Below are 14,858 nucleotides of genomic sequence, written 5' to 3'. Positions count from 1 at the left end.
AATAAATGATTACAGGCATGGTGGGATGACACAGGCACGGTGGTTAAAGGCATGTGGTCAGGCATCGGGCTTCGTGCTAGGATAAGTGAATGGGCTGGTGGTTTTCTTTGCCTAGTTAGGACAGTAACTAGTTAAACTATCAGAAAAAGATTGTGCAGAGGAAGTTGACTGGTAGGAGAAAAGTCATGCATCTCTCAGAGGAACATGCAACACAGAGGAAAGTCAAGATACACTCAGTGGCTATTTTGCAATCTATTGTGTTCCAGCACCCTGTGATAGACACAGGCATTTAGCACGTAATCTCCCAAACCTCATGTCATTAGGACTTCGGTTCTGGAGTTCCCAATTAATCATAACAGTTCTAAGGCTTCATATCCCATTGACTGTGTGACCCAGGTCTTTACAAGAGCTTTATGAAGAAATTACCACCATCATTTAACAAGTTTGAATGTTGAATCATGATTTACTCGGAGAGATCCCAGCCCAGACAAGTGACACTCCTATGTCCTATTAACACGTCTGAGTGACAGGACGGTGCTTCCTCCCACTTTCTAGAGGAGCAGCCTGTTAAAAAAAGAGATTGTAACCATAAGCATATTTTGCTGCATACTGAATAGCTTGGTTTTGCCTCTCGGGGGGAAAGATGTTGGGGGGGAAGGAGCACCATGCATATACTCTTTAGCTTAACATCTGTGGACGTCCCTGGAGCCCCTCAAGAACACTTGTATTACTGTGTGTTTATTAAGTAACTTGCTACGCGGAGTAAGGAGCACTTTCTCACTGCCTGTGCAGGTGAATAGAAACGGTATGCACAGATACGGACCCTGTTATCCTGGTGCTAAAACATGCATAGAAACGGTGCAGTTTCATTTTGCGCACGCACCTGGCCTCACAAGTATTGGGGGTAAAATGACCAGAATGAGACCAGGACTGTTCGCAGAGAAGCCCAGTGGGCTCCGCTGATTTCAGGGGAGCAGAAATGAGGGCCAGAGCCCCGGAGATGCGCCCCCGGGGAGCGGATTTAACCTCCGGAGCGGCTTCGCTGTTGCTGCTCCCCGATAAAACTCCTCAGTCCTTCGTTGCCGGCACTCCCCGCCCTGGGGGCTGCGAGGACCCTGGGGAACGGGACGGGACGGGACGGGACGGGACGGGACGGGACGGGATTTCTGCTGCAAAACACCCCGGGACACCCGCGCTCCCGCACAGCCTCTGCCCCCCCGGGGGGCCGGCCTCCCCCCGGGAGGGGACACGGAGGGGGCGAGGCTGTGCCGGGGCCACGCCGCTTTTTTGCGAGCAGCGGCGCAAATGCGCGCTCATGCCTTTGGCAGCTGCCGAGCAGGAGCCGCCGGGAAGCGGGGCATCCCCCCACCCTCCCGAGCGAGGAGGGGTGGCTAAACTGCCTCCTCCCCACTCGCCCCTCCTCTCACCCTATATCCCGGGACAGGTGGCGGGTCCGCCCCTTCCCCACCTGGGCGGGGAAGGCGCCGCCGGTTCCTCCTCCCCCCTCCTCCTTGCTCCCGCCCCATCCTCCTCCTCCTCGGCGTCCCCAGAGGGAGCCCCTGCGCTCCGCGGCCGGGCGGACAGCGCAGCCGGGCGCGCCCCGTCCCGCAGCCGGCTCCAGCCGCTCCGCAAGCCCCTGCGCACCCGCTGCCGCCTGCGGCAGGAGGAGCAGAGGGAGGAGGAGGAGGCGGAGGAGGAGGAAGGCAGCAGCCCGCCCGCAGCGGGGCACGCACGTGTGCGCGCAGCCCTCGACGGCCGCCCTCCAGCATGCTGCGCGGAGCCGCGCGGGGCAGGGCGGCGGAGAGGAGCTGATCGCGGCCGCGGGCGGAGAGCAGAGCAGAGCGGAGCAGAGGAGCGGCGCCGCGGAAACCTCCGTCCGCCCCGTCCGACGCCCTCGCCCCTCCGAGGGAGCGGCGGTCCCGCAGCATGGGCGGCCGCAGCCCCCTCGCCGCCGCCGCCGGGCCCCGCGGGGCCGCTGTCCTGGTGCTGCTGCTGGGGCGCGTCGCCCTCTGCTCCGCGGTGGAGGAAAAGAAAGGTAGGGGGGCGCGGGGGGCCGGGCGCGGGGCTCCCGCCGCCGCTTTGCCGGCTGCGCCCCGTGGGGCCGCGGGAGCCGGGCTGCGGGCGGCGGCGCGCCGCGGCCTCCCGCGGGGAGCGGCGGAGGGAAAGTCCCAACTACTTCTTCCCTTAAAAAACAAAACCCAACAAACCCAAAACAGAGAGGAGAAAGGGAAAAAGCCCAAACCTATAGCAGCGATCACGCAGCTCTGACTTCCTGATTCTAGGCTTATTTTCTTTTGTGGGGGTGGAGGAAATAAAAGGGAATAAGCCTTGGCACATCCCATCGGCCGTGCTTCTCTCCTGTCGTGGGTTTTTTTTTTCTTCTTTCTCCCCCTTCCCGCGTTGCCCAGTCGCTCCCCGGAGCGCGCTCCCCGGCCGGGCGGCGGGCTCAGCCCCGCGGCGGCCGCCCGCCCCTCACCGCCGCTGCCGGCACCCCCGCGGTGGCGGCGCGAAGCGGAGCGCGGCGGAGAAAAGCCGCGCAGCCCCCGAGGAAGCGCCGCTCCGGTAACCCCCGCCGGTCGGCCTGACCTGGACACCTCCGCTTGTCCTGTTAAAAAAAAAAAAAAAGTATACACCTGGGAAAGGAGGGGGGGACGTGGAAAGAGGGGAAACTGCATGTAGATTCTGGTTCCCCAGTTATCAGAAATAGGAGCGATGCATCCCAGCCTGACCCAGCGCGAAGAAGCCGTCCCGACTTTGCCAGCGCTGTCACCCCTGGCAGTGACCGCCCGGCACGGCGGTGCGTGGGAACGGCGCGGAGCGGCCGCCTCCGGCTCGGGTTGTCTGGTGGGGCTGGTGGTTGGGTTTTGTGTTGTGTTTTGTTTTGTTTTTTAAACTGGTTTAGAGGGTGAGAAAACGTTTCTGGCTGGTCAGATCCGTCGCTTTTTCTCTGTGTGTGGTGTTCTTTTTTATGAGTGTCGAGAGCAGGCCTGGGCTGCTGTTCCAGGCAGAGTGCAGTCCTCTTTATCTTGGAAATCTGCCAGCCAGGAAAAAAATGCAGATTTGGGTGGGAATTTTTTTTGGGGGGGGTCTTTCTTTTTAAAGGAAAAGCAGGAGAAGAGAATTAATAGTTTTTAGAAGGGCTGATGCGTGGCTTAAAGCAATTGAGTTAGTCTTTCGTGACTGTGGACAGTAAAACTGTCCTGAAAGGGAGAAACACCCCATCCAAAAGGACTAGTTGCACAACCTTCAAAAAGCAGAGAGATTCTCTTGTTCCAGAAATCAAGTTCATACCTGTTGTTGATGTAACATGGGCAGTTTTTCTTTCCCGGTTTTCTTTTTCTTTTTTTCTTTTTTTTTTTTTCCCCCCCTCACCCTTTGAAAATGGTGAGAAGCAAGGTGACTTGATCTGCTGTGCTTGCGTTAAAAGTCTTCTGAGATGCAGTCTCAGGTGCATGTGCCCTGTAGGATATATAAAGCGTGAGGAGAAATACCTTGTTTGTAGTGTTTAATTCTGTGTCTCATAAACTTATGAGGGTGCCAGTTATTTGAGGATTACTAAATAATCAACAGCTAAGTGATAAACCCAACAGAGGTTATTCTCTGTATGTTCTGTTAGTCAGTAACTGTTCCTCTGAGGAGAGCTGGAGGCTCGGTGGCAGAGGTGAAGGCAGAAGAATTTCTTCAGGAAGCGTGAATCGACTGATTGGTCTGTATTAGTTTCTCCCCACCCTTGAGGACAAGCAAGAAAATAAGTCAGGGGTACAAAATGAAGTGACATTTGAGAATTGTGAGATACTGGTTTGAAGCAACAGGTCCAACAGGTAATAGAGCATCAATGTTTGTTGAGGACCTGCCTCCTTGGTCAAATGATAGGACCCAGCATCAGAATTCAGAGTAATTCTGGAAATAAATGTGTCATAATAAATATATGCAAAACTCTTGAGTTTTAAGACCAAATTCTGCGGATTTTAGAAGTTCAAATCACATATGAAATTACGCTTTTAAAAATTTCAACTTGATTTGTTCTATTACCAAAAAGAGGACATGTCTCCAAAAAAAAAAAAAAAAAAAGGTACCCGGTCAAATGTTGTTTTTGTTAGAAGAACGTCAGAGTCAACCTGTAGAATCTGATCAACATAATGTTTGACTGGAAGTTTAAATATAATTGCGTCTTTTCCCAAAATTTTAGAATGAGTTCTTTGAATATGGATGAGAGAAAACTGGTTTAGTTATAATACTGTAGTCATTAAGATACAAAAAAACCCCTAATATTCCAGAACCAAACGGCATTGCTGGAAACTGACGTACGCTCACAGGGATCGATACCTGCCTCTATCTCTGTCTACCTGCTCTGATGTTGACCCAGATTAACCACAGTGGAATTAATCCAGATTTCCATTAATGTACCCCAGATGGCCTGTTCCATGGTACCTGAGATAACTACCTGTGACAGCTGGCATGCCACATATGCAGGATGCATTTGACCCATGTCCAGTTTTGTGTGTCAATGCTCGGTGACAGCACGCAGTTAAGCAAACTGCTTTTTGTTGCTATATATTGGCTTTATATCTCTAGTTTTGATCTGGAGCTGCAGCCGTTGTGGGATGGGAATGTGCCACTCTATGTTGGGAGTGTGAATGCAAGCGTGCTGGGCAGCTCGGTAGCTACCAAAGTTGGCTGCGATGGCCTTGTGTACCTGATGTCTTACATGGCTTTCTGAAAAACAAAGGAAAACTACGTTCCTTAAGGATGTTGAAGTATTCATTTTCATGTGAAATGAAAATGCTCCTTCTAATACTCCGTGCAGTGTTTACATGTGGGCTATGTGTGTGCTGCTATTGCATATTGCTGTCCTTTAACATTGTTTTGTAGGTTCTGCACTGTATATTATTCCATACTTACTTCCAACAGATGTATACGAGTAGACTAATCTTTGTGGATTGTGCAGGGCTTGATCTGGTTATGCGCAGGCATCCAGCACCTTTTCAGATGCCCTCTGATGTAACCTGGCCACTGCTCCGTGGCAGCAGAGATCTTCGTGAAATGTGGCTGTTGTGGGGGTGAGCGCAGGGGCCTCGCAGGAGCAGACAGCTGCCCACGCATCTGCAACTTGGCTGAGGAGTTAGCAGTGTCCTCTGCCTGCCTGGTGCCAGGCACCAGGTTGCAGGTGAAGGACTTCTCATGCTCCTGTTACAATACCGGCGTTGCTGGTTTTGTCATTCCTGTGTTTCTGTTATCACTGATGCAAGTGCAATTTTCTATGTGGAGACAGGAGTGAGTGTTTGCGTGTGTATAGGTATTGGTTTATTATCTAAGGTCTTGTCTATGCAGCCATTTATTCTTTTTTCTCCTTGGTAAATGACCGAACTTTTTTGGATTTGGAAACTAAAATAAATCTGTGCAGCCTTGGCAGTGAATGCAGTTAGAGATACAGAAATTTAGATACTGATACAGTCCAGTTTGGTGAAATAATATCATTAAATAAGTAGTCTTGAGTATAGACCTGCTCTTACGCCAGTGCCTCAATCTGTGAACGATTAAGAAAAAAACCCCAAAGACCATTGTTAAGGGCAATTTGTGATAAGCAGGGAAGGGAAGGTAAAGTGCTAGCAGGCATCTCCTTAATTCGGGCAATCTGCAAAATACAGTGACTGTGTGCAAAATGCTACAAAAGAGATGGGCGTCTCGGCAAAGTGTGTGTGCGTGGTGAGCAAACTACACACAGAAGTGATAGCAGTAAATACAAATGCGTTATTTCTTGCATCAAGAGTATATTAAGAGATTTGCAGATAAATAAGAAATCAAGATCAATGCCCTGGAGACTTTACAATCAGAGTAGTCCGTTGTAATTCATTTGTTAATTTATAGAGAGAGACTTTCAGGGAGTGTCACACGATGCCATTATGGTCCTCAGGGCTGACTTTTGCATTTGGGTATCCCTGTATCACTGAAATCACTGGGATATGCTAGCTTTAGCAGCAAGATAGCTGACTAGCCAAACCAGTTCCTTCAGAAGGTGTCCTTATCTTCCTTGAGACCAAACTGCCTTTGCTTAATAGCTCTTCGGAAACAAGCCTAGTGAAAGGTTTACTTCATTTTAGGGAGGATGACAGTACCTTCATGGAATGGTTTTGCATAGAAACAGTTGATATTGCCGCAAACTCCTGGATTAGTCCAAGTTTCGGTAGCATATGTGCATCGGGGGGTACAGTCACCCTGCGTATGTGAGTGGAGTATCCCAGGAAGAACTAACATACGTTCAAAATTAGTAATCAGCATGTTATGTTATAAGCATTGGCGTTTACAGGTACAAGAACTTGTGTCAAATCTCATGTTAGTCTCGGGTCCGTATTGCAAAAGTGCTTGCGTAATGCAAATGTGGTTGTACTGCCAGAGAAATGCTTTGACTTGCAGAACTTTAATTGGGGGAGCCAGAATTGGCTGTACCCACAAAAGCATCCTCTGGCCAGTCTACATTAGGAGCACTTGCTGGGGTGACCCAGCTGACAAACCTTTTTAATTTAGACAATTCAAAACAGGGGTGAGGTCTTCTTCTGTAAAAAGATGACCTGCTAGCTAGAGCAGTTGTTGTTTTGGAAATGTGTGAATTGCATTGTTTGTGTTTATAATTTCTCAAAACCCCATTCTGCTATACCGCTCTCCTTGCACACTGACTAGGGAAAAATGCAATTCTGTCAGTCGGGGCTCAGCTGGCACAGGAATCACACTCAATCCAGCTAGGATTTTGCTAGTTTTAGCAGAAAGGGAAAGTTATTAGGAAAGGCAGCAGAGCTTTTATTTGCTCCTCAGTGGAAGGCACGTTCTCACTTTTCGTTTCCCGGATTTGCTCTGTAGCAGTTGTAGAAGGTGTGTAGCCTCCGATGAATACTGAAGCAGCAGTTATTGCTGTGACGGGGATAGTCACCTGCCTTGCTCTCGCCTCGAGGTTAGCTTGAGTAACACATCTTGCTGTAAGTGCAGTTGGCAAAGTCAGTGCAGAATTTGCCTCTCTGGGTCCTAAGCAGCACTTCAGCCAGTGCCTGTGTTGGGGATGATGACTGAGCGGGAGCTGCTGCTTCGTGGAGCTAAGGGGTACGGCAGGAGAGCGGCAATAATGACGAGGGATTAGCAGAGGGGCCCTCACCTCTGGGGTGCACCCTTTGAATGAGGCTGATGCAATGCCACACGTCCCCGGGCTCAGGTGACGAGGGTGGGATAAAAGCCACCTTGGATGTGACTCACGAGAAGTCCTCCGTTCCTGAGGACCGCTGCTGTTCATACCTGTCGGCTCTGGAGAGCTTGTGAAATGCGTGAGGACATCAGGAGGCGGCACTACAGATTTATCAGTGTTGCGTAGGTGGGGGTAGAAAGTGTTCAGGTGAATTTTTTTGCCAGGAATTAATGGTACGCAGTGCAGGAATCCACTGCTTGGCATTTTGTGTGAACTCTGACAGTCGTTCAGCCTGGTACAGTACGCGCTGACCTTGTTAAATGCATATCGATTTGAACCTTCTCCCGTGCCCCTTCACTCCCAGGAATGCTTTATTAGTAGGGGTAGTATGAGATCTAGTATCATTCTTGCCCATTCTGGTTTTTGATGTGTTACTTCTTGGCTTCCAACTACGCAAACAGGACTGTAATACTTCTTTCTTTAAGGGCTGAATTCTGCTGACCTAACAGTATTGAGTAATAGTGTATTTTTTTTTTCCAGAAATAGTTACAGAACATTTGGCATGAATATGGGCAGCAGAAGTCATTCCTAAAGGAAATATGGCGAAAAAAAGATGTACTCCTCTGTACAGAGAAGTTGTACGAAAATAAATGTCTATTCCTGCTGAAGCAAGATGGTTATTTATTGAGAGCTAACATGCCTTCGTAGTTTGTCTCGTAGGGTCTTGTGCTCTCTGTGCTTAGTAATGTTATTGAGGGTTGCTCACAGGGAAGAAGTGTGAGAAACCCGCTTGTGAGACTGTGCATTTGAAGAGCAAAACTTTCTGATGATCAGAGTAAGAAGACGAGGCCATGTGTGTTGGCCATTGAGCTAAGAAGAACACTTGCACATTGCACCTATTTTTTTAAGAACAGAAGGCATTGCCAGGAGAGAGCAGCGCTGGATTTATGTAGCCTGTAAAGGTGTGTGAGCTTTCGTTTTGAAGTTTTAATGCCAAGTGTGTTTTGGCTGTTGACATCCATGCAAGGCAGATGCAAGGTTCCTCCTCCTGCCAGCATGCCTTCTCCTGCCCAGCACATCTGCGTACATGAAAGTAAACATCTACGTGTTCGCATGCATGTCTTGCTATTAGAGTGCATCAAATCATGGGTGGGTTTTGTTTGTTTCAGCGGCTGAAGAAAAAAAAAAACCCTGGAAAAAAAGAATAACTTCCAGCCAAACTGAAACAAATATGTCAGGGTGGTTCTAGTGAAGTGAAGGGAAAAAAAACCCCAACAACAAAACACCAACCAAAAAAACCTGTTTTAAGATAATCTGGAAGATTAAATTTGACCTGAGACCATTTCTTTTCTTTTTAAGTTGGGTAAGAAGGAAAATGAAATGCCGTTTGAAATGAAAATTTGCAGGTTTATTTTGAAAATACCAGAACACCACTTAATTTTCTTATGCCTGCCTCCCACTCTTTTTTTTTTTTTTTGACCAAGGCGTGTTTGCTGAGTTTGGCTCAAATTAATGAATTTACTTCAATTCCCTTCTCTCCCCCCCCCCCCCCCCCCCAAAAAAAAAGCAACTCCTTCAGGTTTTGGGGGTGGGGTAACCTGTCATTTCTATACATGTAAAAAGCACTGCTCCAAATGTTAAGTAGAGATAAATGCAGTCTGAAATGTTCATGATCACTTTTCCATTTTCATCAAATAGTAATAAAAATAATAAAATAATAATCAAAATTATAAAACAATAATAGAAATAATAAGAGGATGAGAAATAATAAAAAAAGCATGGTATCCATTACCTCCCTGGCCTCCATATGTTTGGTGCCTTCACCATACCTTGCTAACCTCCAGCCGGAGGAGGAGCTGGCGCTTGCAGCTCGTTGCTGGAGGTGCACAAGCAGGCGGGCCGGGGCTTTGGGCAGGTGGGGTGAAAGCTGCTGAGCAGTAGCAATGCCCCAAGGGCCGGCGGCGCTGCTGTGTGGGTTAAAAGCCTTCTTCTCCGTCTAGCGGTTACCGCTCTGTGGTTCCTTTCTGTTGCAAAGGTGCCGTGTGAAGGGCGGGTAGCCTCCCCGGGTGTACCCTCCAGCTCCCTGGAAGAGCGGTGGGTTTGCCAGCCTCCTCCATCCCAAACCAAAACGAAAAAAAGAATAAATAAAAATATGCAGGACCAGCAAAGGCGGTTTTGCCAGAACCGCTCTGCCAGGGTAGACGGCTCCTCCTGGGGCATGGGGGCCAGTGGGGCTGGGTGAGTCGGCAGGGACCATGTCAGGCGGGATGTTTTCCAGGGAAGATGTGGAAGGAAGGAGGAGAGGATATAAACCAGCTGTCTTGATGACAGGATAGTAGTATTTTAGCTCTGGCTTTTACGAGAAGAGAATTATCAGTTTGTGGGAACGGGGTTTGTGTGCGTTTGGTAATCAAAACGGAGTGGCATAATCCCTGCCTTCCCGTCACCAGATTCAGCAGTAAATATGAAGATAACCAGAAGAGCCCTGGAAATCAGCCGCTCTTGGCACTGGGGCACAGCAAGCTCGCGCAGCACTTCTCCTAGGTAGGGAAAAGTATTGTTTTACCTATTGGGAGCCACGGGATCGGAGCCACAGAGGCTTTGAATGGTTGCCTAAGGCAACACAGCTGGCCGCTGGTGAAGTTGCCTGCTAGGATTTTGGCCTCTCGCCCCATGCCCAAGCCAATGATAAACACTGCCTGGAGTTGAAGGTAACCAACATCCTGCTCAGGGCTTATTTGCTAGCTTTGAAATGATGCCTCACACAGAGCATCGTTTCCCCTCTTTCCTGAAGGCCCTTCTGCGTGTCCTTCCCTGGGGAAGTGTCCCTTGATGGAGACTGGCCATAGCTTGCGATGAGGTGACCTACGGTGGCATGCATCTGACTTGGCTCCTTGCTACTGAAGCGTGCTCGTTCCCCGCCTGTGGTACTGCTCAGCATGCCTGGCCCCTCGCTCCACTGCCCTGGGGGAAGCCCCAGCAACTCCTGAAATAACAGCAGCGTGAGACAGTAGCTGCAAATCAAGATTGGGTGTAAGCAGATGTAAAGTCTGAATTGTTTCCTAAATTATGCTTTCTACATAGCTGCAGCATAGTTGTGATGGCAGTTTTTTCATATTTGCAAGGCCTAACTTAAAAAAAACACAAACACACACAAAACCAAAAAGCAAACAAAAAAAAGACTATAGCTGCTTCTGTCTGGGGATATGTATTCACACCTCCCCCCCCCCCCCCCCCCCCCTTAAGATCTGAGAGGCATATGTGCTCTTCTGAAAGTTGAATTGATTTTGAGGTAGTAAACATTTCTTCTTGAGAGCTGTGTACTTAAATTCTGCAAAGGGCAATTATGGCTACATGTGCAGTTCCCTATTGCTAAGCAATTATCTGATCTTGGGAATATCAGTTTTTTTCATTGCATGTAATTGAGGGTTTTTTTGATTCTTAAGTTCAAAATGCTTTTGTGGAACAATCATGTTTTCTGAAGTTCACTCAGGAGGTAAGACTAAGGAAGGAGGCAGGGTTCAAGGAAGAAGCTTGTTTGACCCACTTAGCAGGTGGGTCAGTTATTTCAACAATGCCTTTAGCAAAGAAGTAAGAGGCTGTTTGCACAAATCAGTAACTAGTTCCCATGATCCAGATTGAATCACGTGGTTCAAGTCATTTGAATAAATAAATGACTTCTAGTAAATGAAACAACCTCTGCAATTAGGATGGCATGCTGCATATTTCATGTTATTTATTCTGTGGTTTTCAATAGATATGATTAAGTTGGGTTACACTTGGAATGCTAGGTGGCATTTCGACACAAGCCACTTAACCAAAGCTTACGTTAAAATGAGAGACACATTTGTTTTGTACAGGTGGCATTGTGCTGTATCTTCAACACTTATGTTTTCTTATTAATTTTCCACAAGCAGATACTTAGCAGGGAAAAGGAGTCACCTTGCCAAGTACAACTCTGTTTTCTTTAATTGTAGTGGGGAATTCTCAAGCAGGTGCTTCCCATACATTTGCAATTTGCTGCAGTCGTAGCTTTCCTTCATGTCTTCCTGGACCATCAACTCCAATGGATGTGCCATAACCAGAGATGCAGAAAACTGCTTTTCTCAGATGTGCTCATGGATTACGTGCTATCCTTGGTGTTTCCAAGGGGACGTGCTTCATGGTTCACCTCCAGCTTCTGCTGCTGGGTTTGGATTTGTGACCAGAGCATTGTAATCTGGTGTAGAACACAGGGAAGAAAAGGTTGTCTTGGCCTTTGTTTCCTAATCTTGTTACTTTGTAGTTTGTCTTAATTTTAAGTAGCTGTATTATGCAATCGAAAAATCCCATGTGGTTTGGCGTTGTGAAAGTAGTATTTTAAAAAAATATATATGGTCACTTTACTGTTCTGTCATAACTGGTTATACCCTATGGTTATACACTGTATACTGCTGTATACCATATGTATACCACTGGTTATACAAAGCAATGTTGATTAATTTAATACACCCTGAGCTATCAAAGGGAATAAGCAGCTCTGGCTGATGGTGCATTCTGTGGATATGGAGCGTAGGTAAGATTTGGGGACCTACTGGCCAGATGATAATCTACTTTATTCAGGAGAAAATTTTGCTATTGTGTTTCTTTCCAACTTTTTCACTCAATATAACATAAAAGATACGTAAGACGCTAAGACACTAAGTAATACACTATTTGATAAAAGAGCCTTTCAAAATAAAGATACCAGATCGTCAGTGCCAGATAAAAATACCATTTTGCATATGTGATCACCGTTTCTTCTGCAAGTGGAAGTTACCAGTTGTCCTATCTGAAGGTGTTGGTGGTGAACTTTGCACAAACTGTGACTTCAGAAGCTGAAAAAGGTACAGAGATCATCTACTGGGCACGTGAAGACAAGGAAACCTTCCCCCACAAAAAAGCCGGGGGGGGGGGTGGGGTGGGGTGGGTGTCCTCAAGTCCCTGAGCGAGAGCCCATCACTGGTTGGCGTGACATTGTTGGGAACTGCTGAACAGAAATTGCCTTTAGTCAAAAGCTCTTACATGTGTGGAGTGGTTTTTTTCCTCCATTTTTATTGCAGCCTATTTCTCATGAATGGAAGCTTGACATTCTCACTTGTTGAACAGGATTCAATTTGTTTTGCACCAAGTCCATGCCTATTTTTTTTTTCCACCCCTGTTAAAAACAAACACAAAACCCCAAGTGAAAAACCGATGAAACCAGCACAAAACAAACCAATTTTTTGGAAACAGAAGTGTTAGTTGGCAAAATCCGGGCTCTGGAAGCTGCTTTGTCAGAGCTAGACCATAATTTAAGCTGTTGGGCCTCCACATGAACACGGGTTTTGCACCGCAGAGCAGTGTGTAGGACGCAGGGCCCTTGGTGTTTGCGGAGAGTTGGGAAGTGGTGGCGGTGTGACTTGATTTTCAGAGCCAGCCTAAAGGACAGAAGTCACTCCCTGAAAAACAAGCTGTCAGAAAACCAAGTAACAGCCCCATCTCTCCTCCCTCAGGTGCTGATCCAGGTCTTTCCCAATGGAGACCTGTGGTAATGTGAACAGAAGATGAATTATACCCAGGAAGAGCATATTTCCCTCTTCAGGTTCAGTATTTGAATCCTGACTGGTACCTGGTTGCTCACAGTGAGACTGTCCTTACCAAGGCACAGTAGCTGACAGGGCATTGATCGCCCATACAAGTGGGCCATTTAGCGTTTGGCTTTCTAATGAAAACCTCTCTAGCTGGTCCTTGTGTACTCCTACATGTTGGGGACAGAGCACAGCCTTCCATTTGAAGTTTCACTCCTGGAGCAGAGGAAAGCAAACATTAGAATTGAGCTGGTGTCTTTGTACAGCAGACTGAGTGAAGTGCATGAGGCTTGCAAGGTGGTATCAGCTCCGCGCTTTGCCTTTATTGTCGTGGTTGTAGCATCTAGGCAGATATTGTTGCTGTTACTCACTTCCCCAAAATTAATGGCAGAAGTTCAGTCTTTGGGAGTGGGAGCACGGACAAGTATATTTCACTGCAGGTCTGGAAAGGGAAACGTGCCAGTCATGTTTATGTTGCGTGCTCAGCTTCCACCTGTCTGGAAAGGAGGAAAAGCAGTTGAGTTGCAGCAGTCATAACTTGGTGTAAAAGGAAAAATGATCCTTTCCATTTGTAATTCCTAATTTGACCACTTGCAATGAGGATATCTGCAGTAAGAGGTAAAGTCAAAACTTCAGCATCTTCAGTTATCCGGTAGGACCTGATCATTTCTTAAAACATCTGTGTTAGGATATATGTTCAATTACTGGATCAGTTTGATATTTTTCTTTTTGTTTGGGATTTGAAAGGATTATCATTGAAATGCTGCCTCATTTCCATCTGCTCTTCAAAAAGTAATTAAGTGTTGAGCAATGGTATTGTCAGTCTGTTTCCTATCTAATAAGCTCTGCAAGGTGCTCTTGTTAATGTTTTTATTATTTCAGAGCTGCTCTTGTTCTGTTTCCCTCCTTAATGAGGCAGATCCCCTAGGCTGCATCACTTTATCACAGTTATCTATGGTAGATGAACTAATCCAGCACCATGGAAGTTTGTGTTCATCAGGGTGTAAGATGCTCCCATCAGTATGTGTGGATAATTCTCCCTGGCACTTAAAAGATTTGTCAAGCACAAAAAAGGAAGAACAGACCCTTTTTCTAAATTAGGGTCGTCTTGATTTGAACAGCAGCAGTCTGGTTTGCATCAATGAGCACATGGTATTCAGTGAATTAAGAGTAAAAATAGCTAATTAACACCTTCTCTGTTTCTTTTGTGTGTGGTCTTTAGTTACTATGAACCAAATTAATTCCTGATAACACAGGGCATGGAAGGTGCCAATGCCAAGCTCAGGCCAAGAACTGAATTCTTTGAGGTTCTGGAGACAAATATTCCCTTTTTTATTATATTGCCTGTTTCCCAGAGCTGCCTCCACGTATCATGGAATTTAATACATGTATGCTTGTATGCTCAGATAACGTCTGTATTTTGTATTTCATCATATGAAGAGAAAATCTGAATTGGTTATGGGCACTGGAAAGGGACTTGGTCTATTTTCTCCTGGTTTAGTATGGTATCAACTGGATCCTGTCTATGAGCTAAATTCAAATACTGCATCAAAGACTCGGATCATTTCAGAAGTAGCAAACATATGACTTCTGAGTAAACAGACTAGTTATAATAGACAGGATTAAAAAATGGATTGTTCTGGGCCAACACTTTACTATGAGAGTGATGATATCGTACTGGTAATCACACTGTTGGGCTTAATGGCCCATAAACTTTGATAAAAGCTTTTGTAAAATTGTCAGCAATAATTCCCTCCATTGTTAGATTGCCAATGAATGTCTTCAGCCCCTGGAATAAATTGCTACCATCAATTGTGTTTACGTAATTATATAAAATAAGACTTTTGCTCTGAAGGTGTAGTAACTCAAATTAAAAAAAAAAAAAGAAATACTGTCAGCTGACAATTAATGGGTCAGATCCACAATTGCTGTAACTGCCGAGAACACTCTCACGTGGGTTGGGCTGGGGTAGGTTTATACCTGGAGCTGTAGTCCTGTGTGTGAAGCATAGGTGCCTTTTCATTACCTCTGCCAAGCGCTTGCTAGGTCAGCAGAAATGGGAAACATCATTCCAGGTTTTGTATGAAAATGGAAAAACA

The 14,858-nt window shown here is 46.7% G+C and overlaps 1 protein-coding gene across 2 annotated transcripts in view; it reads left to right on the top strand.

Moving 5' to 3' along the window:
• The first annotated feature begins 1,486 nt into the window (after positions 1 to 1,486).
• EGFR (epidermal growth factor receptor) overlaps positions 1,487 to 14,858 on the top strand; it is a 168,237-nt gene continuing 154,865 nt past the window's right edge. The window contains exon 1 of one of the 2 annotated variants that reach the window (XM_075493719.1): positions 1,487 to 2,035. In XM_075493719.1, the coding sequence (XP_075349834.1) occupies positions 1,927 to 2,035 (109 nt within the window). In that variant the 5' untranslated portion in view covers positions 1,487 to 1,926. The remainder of the gene's footprint in view (positions 2,036 to 14,858) is intronic. The other variant, XM_075493718.1, reaches the window with a different exon arrangement.

This window comes from Mycteria americana, chromosome 2 (genome assembly GCF_035582795.1).
Source record: "Mycteria americana isolate JAX WOST 10 ecotype Jacksonville Zoo and Gardens chromosome 2, USCA_MyAme_1.0, whole genome shotgun sequence".
In the NCBI taxonomy this organism is placed as follows: Eukaryota; Metazoa; Chordata; class Aves; order Ciconiiformes; family Ciconiidae; genus Mycteria; species Mycteria americana.
This window is presented reverse-complemented; position numbering and strand designations above follow the sequence as displayed.